General features: G+C 44.6%; 1 protein-coding gene across 1 annotated transcript in view; it reads right to left on the bottom strand.

Annotated features, from left to right (window-relative positions):
• Positions 1–10,273, bottom strand: part of LOC128644944 (prostaglandin E2 receptor EP2 subtype) — a 158,042-nt gene extending 147,769 nt beyond the window's left edge. The window contains exon 1 of the mRNA XM_053697619.1: positions 9,312–10,273. Within this exon, the coding sequence (XP_053553594.1) occupies positions 9,312–10,145 (834 nt within the window). The 5' untranslated portion in view covers positions 10,146–10,273. The remainder of the gene's footprint in view (positions 1–9,311) is intronic.
• Between the last annotated feature and the right edge of the window lie 646 nt (positions 10,274–10,919).

Raw genomic sequence — 10,919 nt, forward strand, 5'->3', positions numbered from 1 at the left:
AGGAGTGGAAGTAATAGTAAACTTTCATGATGAAGACTTAAGAACATACAAGTTTTGTGTTTCACCTTCCAGTTCCATTTTAACATTTACACTTGGGTTCCTTTGTCTTATAATCAGAGCATACTGAGGTAGGCTCAGTAACACGGATTTAGCTCAGCTGCTTAGCTGCCCTTTTTGACAGCTAATGGGAAAATGGTGGGATAGTCTATTGCAGGGGTGGTAAACCTTTCTGACAGTGTGTGCCCAATTTGGCAATAATGTTTTAAAAATTATCTCAAGTGTCCATTGTACCTTTTTAATTATTTTTAAAGGGACATAAAAAATGTAAATGAAATGTGTTACGGTTACCCTTAGTCTCGCTGAGAGATGGACCGCTTAGTAGCCTGGATTCCTATTGCTGAAGAGGGGAGAAACTGCTTTCCATAGTATTCTATATGAGTCTCGCAAATGTAGAATAATCCCCCTTAGCTGTAGTACAGCTAGGATACCCTTCTGCCCACAAAAACGAGTCAACGCTGCGATTGAGGGACAACCAAGAACTGAGGACTGGGATGCCCAGCCTGCTTTTTATTTAGGTTACATGCACACAGGGCACTCCCAGGGGGGGAAGCATAAAATCCCCCATCACACATTTAGACAAAGCCCTTGGACAGGCCACCGCAGATAACAAGTACACACAAGAAAACAATTGAGTCCTTCTTATCACCTAGCAGTGAATGCTTATCACAAACTTAATTACAGTACACAATATGCTAGGAAACCTGCCTCAGAAAATAGTTTTCTCAAAACTGAACAGAGTTAACCCTTTATGAAATGATACTTGTTACAGTTTTCTTGGAGCCCTTCTTAGGCGCTGGCTTGGCTGGTTCAGGCATTGCTGCTGGGAAATAAGTTTCTTCACAACAAAATAACTAATGCTTCTGTAACAGTGCTCCCTTTCTGTGGAACACTCTGGCAGACACGGTCTGACCCCTTTTCGGGGCAGACTAAGGCTGTCCAGACCGCTGGTTATGCGGGGCTGAGGTCGGTTTGTCTGGACAACCCGTCGGCGTTGCCATTCTGTTTCCCAGGTCTGTAAGTAATGGTGAAATTGAAGGGTTGCAACGATAAACTCCAACGTAATAGCCTGCCATTATCTCCAGAGACCCGGTTCAGCCACACCAACGGGTTATGGTCGGTGACCAGAGTGAACTCCTGCCCATATAAATAGGGAGTCAATTTCTTTAATGCCCACACCAAAGCCAAACACTCCTTTTCGACCGCTGCATAGCTGACTTCGCGGGGCAGGAGCTTCCGGCTGATGTAGGCAACTGGATGCTCCCCTCCATCTTCGCCTACTTGGCTGAGGACGGCTCCCAGCCCGAACATGGAAGCATCTGTGTGGACGATAAAACGTTTGTTAAGGGCTGGAGCCGCCAAGACAGGAGCGTTAATTAGAGCATTTTTGAGAGCCTGGAAAGCCGTTTCACAGTGGGGAGACCACAGGACCTGTCGAGGTAAGTTCTTCTTGGTCAAGTCAGTCAGGGGTTTGGCAAGTGTGCTGTAGTCTGGTACGAACCGTCTATAGTACCCTGCCGTGCCCAGGAAGGCTAGGACCTGAGTCTTAGTGATGGGGGTGGGCCAATTGGCGACAGCTTCTATCTTGGCCGGCTCTGGTCGCTGCTTTCCACACCCCACCCGGTGACCCAGGTACTGTACCTCGGCCATCCCAAAGTGGCATTTTTCTGGCTTCAGAGTCAGGCCAGCAGCCCGGATCTGATCCAGAACCATTCCTATGTGAGCTAAGTGGTCCTCCCATGACTCACTGTGGATCGCTATGTCGTCCAGGTAGGCGCAAGCAAAACTCTGGAAGCCATCCAGGAGCCTATCCACCAAGCGCTGGAATGTAGCTGGGGCATTCTTCATCCCAAACGGCATTACCCTAAACTGATATAAGCCGAATGGGGTGACGAATGCCGACTTGGGGATAGCCTCCGGGGCCAGGGGAATCTGCCAGTAACCTTTGCAGAGGTCAATAGTGGTCAGGTAATTTCCCCTGGCTATACGATCGAGTAGCTCGTCTACCCTGGGCATAGGGTAAGCGTCCGTCACGGTCTTTTCATTGAGCCTCCGATAGTCTACGCAGAACCGGGTGGTCCCATCTTTCTTGGGCACCAAGACAACTGGGGAGGCCCAGGGACTATCGGAGGGCTCAATTACCCCGAGTTGGAGCATCTCATCGATCTCCTTCTTCATTCCTATCCTAACTGCTTCGGGGATTCGGTACGGAGCCTGGCGCAAGGGAGCTTGTCCCGGAGTATCTACCTGGTGGGTGGTTAAAGTAGTGTACCCTGGCTTCGGGGAGAAGGTGAGGTGTTTGGACTGTAGGAGTTGGTTGAGCTGCTCCCTTTCAGTGGGGCTAAGTCGGTCTCCTATCTGAACCTGAGCCACTATACCTGTGGGGAGACTCTTTTCTAATAGGTCTGGAATGGGTAGACTGTCGGGGCCTTCCTGAGGGGAACAACATACGGCCGTCACGTTCTCTGGTCGCTCAAAATATTCCTTGAGCATGTTTACATGGAATGTCTTTCTAAGATTGTTGTCGTGGCAGCTAGCTATCACATAAGTGGTGTCTCCCCTTTTCTCTACGATCTGGTAGGGGCCCTGCCAGGACGCCTGCAATTTGTCTGTCTTCACCGGCTTAAGTACTAACACCTTTTGTCCTATGGTAAAGATTCTCTTTCGGGCCCCCCGATCGTACCATACTTTCTGTCTTCTCTGGGCCGACTGGAGATTAGCCCGCACGGATTTGGCTAATTGCTCCATTCGGTCCCTGAGTTCCAGCACGTATGGCACAATGGGGACACCGTCAGTCTCCATCTCTCCCTCCCAGTGCTCCCGGATCAGGTTTAGGGGTCCCCGTACCTTTCTTCCGTAGAGCAACTCGAAGGGAGAGAACCCTGTCGTTTCCTGGGGCACCTCCCGATAAGCAAAAAGGAGGTGCGGCAGGAAGCGTTCCCAGTCTCGGTATTCCTGAGTGAACGTCTTGAGCATTTGCTTGAGGGTCCCATTGAACCTCTCACACAGCCCGTTCGTCTGGGGGTGGTATGGGGAGCTCAGGAGGGACTTAATTTTGCAAACCTGCCAGAGTTGTTGGGTCAATTCAGCCGTAAATTGGGTGCCTCGGTCGGATAGGATTTCTTTTGGAAATCCTACCCGGGAGAACACCTGTACTAGTGCATTCGCTACCGTATCCGCTTGTATGTTGGATAGGGCGACAGCCTCTGGGTACCTGGTAGCGTAGTCCACTACGGTAAGAATGTAGCGCTTACCGGAGGGACTAGGGGTAGCCAGTGGTCCCACTAGGTCAATAGCAACCCGGCTGAAGGGTTCCTCTACAATGGGCATATTTACTAGATGGGCTTTAGGGTGATCGCCTCGCCTTCCTACTCGTTGACACACATCGCAGGTGTTACAGTAAGTTCTAACGTCGGCGTGTACCCCTGGCCAAAAGAACGTGTGAGTAATGCGGTGTAGGGTACGGGTTACAGCTAGGTGGCCTGCTAAGGGGATGTCATGGCCTATCTTGAGGATTTCTTGACGGTATTTGTGGGGCACTACCAGCTGTCGCCTACGCTGTCCCCTTTTCTCTGTCCAGCGGTATAGTTTCCCTTTTTCCCATAAGAATGTTTCATTATCTGCCCCGCCCCCTCCGGTCTCTGCTCGTTCCCGGTACTTTTGTAAGGTCGGGTCAGTCTTAGACTCTGTCTCGAAAGCATCTGGGGTGTCCCAGGGTATGGGGCCTAACATGTCAGGCAATGTCGGGGTAGGTCTTACCTGTGTCTCCCGCACTGGTGAGAGTTCTCGCTCCGTCCGGGCTTGGGCCCGTGTAGTCACTGGGTCCGCCTCGTTGTTGCATACTGGAGCATAGGCAGAAGTCATGGGGCCCAAATCATTGCCCAGTAGTACTTCGGCAGGTAAATTATCCATTATGCCCACGTTCACAGCCCCCTTTCCCGCTCCCCAATCAAGATGCACTTTAGCTGTTGGAATTTTGTACACATCCCCCCCCGCCACTCTAACGGCCACAGTCTGTCCAGATCGCTTGTGCTCCGGCACCAAATGACTCTGTACCAGCGTGATAGTAGCCCCTGTGTCTCTCAATCCCTCGGTAGATCGCCCCTCGAGCCATACCTTCTGCCGATGGTGCTGGCGGTTATCTGAGGCAGCATATACAGGGTCCGCCTCGTGAAGCGGCCCCAAATATTCCTCCATAGGGGCCTCTTGGTTAACACAGAGGGTCCGGGCCGGACGATATGCCCCAGAGGGGTAATTGTAATTCCTGGGTGTCTGGTGCGTATTAAGGGGGCAGCTAGCCATGAAATGCCCTGGTTGCTTGCATCGGTGGCAAGTCGGTCTGGGACGCTCAGAGCTGTTATTGGGTGGTCCTGAGTGTCGGACGGGCCCTGCGGGCACCGGGGCTCGGAATTCAGCACGAGGGGGTGCACGGTAAACCTCTCTGGGTTCGTGAAGACGGGAGTCATAATGTTCATCGGCCAATTTGGCTGCTTCTTCTAAGGTAGAAGGTCGCCTGTCTCGCAGCCATTCCTTCCCTTGCTGTTCCATGCCATTATAAAAATGTTCTAAGAGAAACAATTGTAAAATTTCCTCACCAGTCACCGCTTTACTTCCGCTCATCCAGTGATTTGCCGCTCTCCGCATTCGGTGCGCCCATTCCATATGGGTATCGTTAGGCTTCTTTTTCGTGCCCCGAAACTGTCGGCGATACGCGTCCGGAGTTACTGCGTACCGTCGCAACAGTGTCTCCTTAACTAGCTCATACTGTGTCACTTCCTCAGCACCCAGAGTACGAAAGGCTTCCAGGGCTCGCCCGGATAGTTTCCCAGACAATATCGTGGGCCACTCCCTGTTGGGAATCTGGTGCAGGGCACATTGCCTTTCGAAGTCCGCCAAATATTCATCAATCCCTGTCTCGCTCTCTAGGAAGGGTCGAAATGCCGCATAGGGTATCTTGGGCCTCCCAGCATTTTCGACAGGGATGATTACCTGCGGGGCTTCAGCATTGCGGTGTGCGTTCGCTAGGTTGAGTTCGTGGGCTCGAGTCTCTCGTATATCCTTGTCCGCTTCCGCCATCAACTGCTGTACCAATTCCATGGAGGGGTTCGGCCCGTACAGTGAGAGCCTCTCCCGAACAATCCTGTTTTTTTCGTCACTAATCGTGGTCGGTGTTTCCGCCATTGTGAAGCTCTGATCCAGTTCGGTCAATTCTGCGATCAGCTCTCTCCTCGGCCGGTTGCTGGCGTACCCCCCTCTGCTTTCAAGTAAATCCTTTAGGGTTGTACGCTTCAATTTTTCGTAAGCGCTCTCCATCCGTTCTGTACCTCTCCTAGGAAATCCAGGAAAAATCCCACCGCTGCCGCCAAATGTTACGGTTACCCTTAGTCTCGCTGAGAGATGGACCGCTTAGTAGCCTGGATTCCTATTGCTGAAGAGGGGAGAAACTGCTTTCCATAGTATTCTATATGAGTCTCGCAAATGTAGAATAATCCCCCTTAGCTGTAGTACAGCTAGGATACCCTTCTGCCCACAAAAACGAGTCAACGCTGCGATTGAGGGACAACCAAGAACTGAGGACTGGGATGCCCAGCCTGCTTTTTATTTAGGTTACATGCACACAGGGCACTCCCAGGGGGGGAAGCATAAAATCCCCCATCACACATTTAGACAAAGCCCTTGGACAGGCCACCGCAGATAACAAGTACACACAAGAAAACAATTGAGTCCTTCTTATCACCTAGCAGTGAATGCTTATCACAAACTTAATTACAGTACACAATATGCTAGGAAACCTGCCTCAGAAAATAGTTTTCTCAAAACTGAACAGAGTTAACCCTTTATGAAATGATACTTGTTACAGTTTTCTTGGAGCCCTTCTTAGGCGCTGGCTTGGCTGGTTCAGGCATTGCTGCTGGGAAATAAGTTTCTTCACAACAAAATAACTAATGCTTCTGTAACAAAATGTTTTATTTATTAACCCAATTCCAGAGAGCAATGAATTACTGGGACCTAGCTGGACACATATGGTGAGCCAATGTCAAGAGGCATATATGTGCATATACATCAATCCCCATCACCTGTAGTGCATTGCTGCTCCTAAGCTTACCTAGATAGGCTTTTCAACAAAGGATACTAAGAACAACAAAGTAAATGTCATAATAGAGGTAATCTGAAAAGCATTTTAAAATGTGCATGCTCTGTCTGAATCATGAAAGTTTAATTTGTACTTATGTCCTTTTACAACCATAGCAGTTAAAGCTTAAAGGATTATGATACTGTTCAAAATTGCATATACAAAAAACATAAACTATGAAATAATATGTCACGAAAAATATTTTCTGAATAGTTTTAAATCAATAATATTAGTCCCATGATGTCATCACTAACGACAGCCCACCAAAAAGGGCTCTTCTACAAGAAAATATTGCGTCAAATAAGTGACACTTAAACGTCTTCCGTTATGAATATTAATCAGTTTAGTGTATGGTCTAGACAGCATGCGCATTAGAGGCATTAGAGGCAAATCAAATTTTATTAACGATGATCCTACAGGACCTAGTACTGGATATGCGCATGCGCATTTTTCAACTGTCTGTCAGCAGCTATGTGGGACCTCGCAGCGCTGCATGAGCTTATTTAGTATGCACATGTGTAGGTGACGTATACAACTATGTCAGAGGCTATGATTGCGCATGCGCACTGCCATGAAGGCGCACAAAGGCCCTACCCAGGTAGCCCACCATGATAGGACTCATAATCAATCCCACTGTGGGTTTGGAAAAGAATCACATTTTATTATGAAAACGAAGTGAATGGTCTTTATTGCTGCATTCTTTTGATTGATGGAAAGTATTTTTTTTTTTTTTTTAAAGGGATATGAAACCCAGATTTTTTTTCTTTCTTGGTTCAGATAGAGCGTGTGATTTTAATCAACTTTCCAATTTACTTCTATTATCTCATTTGTTTTGTTTTCTTGGTATCCTTTGTTGAAAAGAAAACAATGGTAGGCTCAGGAGTTGCTGACTGGTGGTAACACATGTATGCCTCATGTGATTGGCTCACCTTATGTGAACAGTTACCTCATAGTAGCACATTGCTGCTTCTTCCACAAAGGATACCAAAGAATGAAGCAAATTTGATAACAATAGGATATAGGAAAGTTGTTTAAAATCATATGATCTATCTAAATCCTGAAGGAAATAACTGTCTTATGTCTTTCTAAAAGTTAAAGGGACATGAAACCCAACATTTTTATTTTATGATTCAGATAGAGAATACAATTTGAAACAACATTCCAATTTACTTCTATTATCTAATTTGCTTCATTTTTTAGGAATCCTTTGTTGAAGAAATATCAATGCACATGGGTGAGCCAATCACACGAGGCATCTATGTTCAGCCACCAATCAGCAGCTACTGAGCCTATCTAGATATGCTTTTCAGCGAAGAATATCAAGAGAATTAAGCAAATTAGATAATAGAAGTAAATTGGAAAGTTGTTTAAAATTGTATGCTCCTAAATCATGAAAGAAAAAAAATTGGGTTTTATGTCCTTTTAATAGCTTACTATAAATGTTATATATTATAATAGTATATATACTTAAGCACTACAACTGCATCCATTGAAACCAAGCAGTAAAGTGGCAGCCAAATTTGTTATGATTGTCCCTTAACAGATGTAATATTTATCTTACGCTACATAAAAATCCATGTTCACAAAACTCCCACCAGCAGTTTAGTGATCTAAACCAAAAACAAATTATGTTGCAACTCACTATACATGGAAATTACTACTTAGTTCTCACCATACAAATTGATTATATAAGAGGACATCTGAAAACTTAGGTCATAGTTACTGTAAGTTGGAAGTAATTAAAATTTCCTGTTTATTTAATCTAATTGTTGCATTGCAATACGGACAACGGTCAAACAATTCTCTAGAATTGTGATAACCTTAGATCCTGTGTGCTGCAATAAAAAAAAATGCACATCCTCTTGCTTACAGAGTGTTAAAAATATCTTGAAATATTACATTTGTCTGTAAAATGTGACAACTGCAAAACATATACAGTTCTTTGGGATCGTATGAGTTAGCATTTTTATATTTAAAGTTTTTAGGGAATGAAATATCTGATATTTTAAATGCAAATAATAATTCAATCATAAAATATGCTCATTCTTTATTTAAAGCTTTATATTATTAGATTTGTGCTTGTCACTACTGCAAGTGTATTAAACACATAGTTAAAGTTCAATCAGGAGCTGAAATATATTATTGTTCCTGAATAGGAAACATCTGGTTTCCTATTCAGTGCTGCACTTCAATGAAGTGCAGTATGCTTAAGTATGCTGCACTTCAATGAAGTGCAGCATACTTAAGTAGCCTCTAATCACCATCTATATCCTGCTCAGGACCAGTTCAGCACTAGAAAATTAAATGGATAGTAAACCATATTTATTCTGCAGTGTATGCTTTACATTGTAGGGCACAAACTTTGTGTGAATCTAAACTTTCTGCTAATCTACTTACTCAATGACAGAGGTAATTTTCTACTAGTACTGTAGGCAGGCAGTACAGCCAATCAGATGCCTCACCATTTGCCCCATTGAAAAAGGCCATTGTGCTTTAGTAGCCCCATGAAAATGAATGACTCTTTGCCAATGTGATGTGGTACTATGGTGTCTGATAGGCTGTACTGTCTGCTAGTACTACTATAAAAACAAATTCTCTTTGTCTTCTGATAATTAAGTGGGTAAAAAAAATAGCACCCAGCGGTGTTAAAAGCCTGTTTACACAGCAAGATGAAGGAACTTGAAACACACTGAATACTTGCATTGTAGAAAAAATAGGGTTTGTTAAGCCAACAAATGTTTTTTTCAGTTTCACCTTCAGAAAGCATGGCAAGATTTGTCACCCCTGATATACTGGATTTTCCATGTGATGTCATTCCGTAAAAAACATTTGTTACACAAAAAAATAATAATAATAACAATAATAATAACAATAATGATATCTATTTTCAGTAACAGGCATTTACAAGTTTAAAATTTAAATTTGGTAAAAATAAAATTGCTATTTACTAAGAATATTAACAATATTCTACTGAGAAATAAAATGTAAAACTTTCTCTGTTGTCTTAAAAGTTAAACCACTAAAGTGAATCATCCTATATTAATGGACAAATGTATCTTCCTGTAAAAGCCTCTGAATCCTTGGTCAAGGTGATTTAAAATAGTAAAGTAATTTAACTTACCGTAAAGGGGACAGAGCAGATGACAAAGATAATGGTCATCAATGCTAACAAAATGAGGTGATCGATTTCTTCAGACATAGATACTCTTCTCTCCTTCCTATTGACCATCAAAGAGCCAACTCTTCTGGACTTCTGCCTTTTGTGCATCCTCACCAAGCTAGTGATGACTATGAGGTTGCAGGTTATTACAGAAATGATCAGTATAAGCAGGATGGTGGCATACAGAGTAGAGTAGACATTCCTGTGCCCACCACTGGTGCTGTGCCCCCTCATGTCTATGAAGCACCAAGTCCCAGGGCAGTACTGAACATACTCACCAACACCCATGGATGGTAAAAGGCAGAAGAATGTGCAAAAACTGTAGATGGTAGGAAATGTAATAAATCCACACCGTTTCCTTATGTACTTATCATAAAAATAAGGATGTCCTATGGCCAATCCACGCTCCAGGGCCATGGCAAAAAGTACTAGCATGGTGGCCAAGCTGAAGAAAGTCATGGCAAATGCAAAGTAGTGGCAAACGCTGTCATCCAAAGCGGATAAGGTGAGGTTTTTGGCATAAGACACCAGTACCACAGGGCTGATCATGCAGGTGCCCAACAGGTCTGTGATAACAAGTCCTGTTACAAGGATGTGAAACAGGGATAGCTTGCCCCTGATGCTCCTCCTGCGGTTCTCTAATAGCACCAAGGCTATAAGGTTGCCCAGGACCCCTGCAGAGAACATGACTGCACTGATGGCTGGGCTCTCCCCTGGCTCTAGATGGATCTTAGCTATACACAACTCACTGCTGGAGTTGTCCATCGGGGTGTCCCGAGGCGGCTGCCCACTCATTCTAGACAAGTGTTGCAAACAGCGCCCCTATATTCACCCGCTGCCCAGCAGCATCATGGCAGCTTCTATTGCCCGTGGCAGTTTGTGCCTAAGTTCGCGGTCCGGGAAAGTGAGACTCAACGTGGTAAACCTCTCACTCTCCTCCCGGGGGTGGCTGACATCACTCGCTCCGCCCCCAGGAGCCCACGCTGTAGAGCTAGAGAATCAGGAGGAGCTGCTGCTGCTGCTGCTGTGCGGTTGGAAGGAAGTTTAAAGGAATAAATGAAAGTGCAGCTGTAAGACATAAACAGCATAACAAGGATGTGAGGACACTAAAGGGTGTCAAATTAACCCTGAAGGATCCATAACGCCCAACCCGCATAGATTGTAGTTGTATGACTGGCAGCGAATGGGTTGAATTACTGATAACACTGTACAAAAAGTATTTATTGCCAATAAGCAATTTGTTTTTCTCTACAGAATTATACGTTAACCCCTTAAGGGCCATAGTTAGTTTCAACTTTAATATTTTAACAGTTTTGCCGTACCAGAATGTATGTTTTTATTTAATGTATCTCCATATTGTATAGATCATTTTTATTGAGAATGATAACATACCCACACTCAAATAATCTTAATGGTTTTAAAATAAATCTAGACTTGTGTGGAAGAAAAGAAAAAAAGATCTAATTTTTACAAGTTAAATAAAAAATCAAAATAAAGATAGAAATATAGACATATTTAGATCCAAATTACAAGTGGAGCACAAAAATATTAGCACTGTTGAGCGCTAAC

This window comes from Bombina bombina, chromosome 1 (genome assembly GCF_027579735.1).
Source record: "Bombina bombina isolate aBomBom1 chromosome 1, aBomBom1.pri, whole genome shotgun sequence".
Lineage (NCBI taxonomy): Eukaryota > Metazoa > Chordata > Amphibia > Anura > Bombinatoridae > Bombina > Bombina bombina.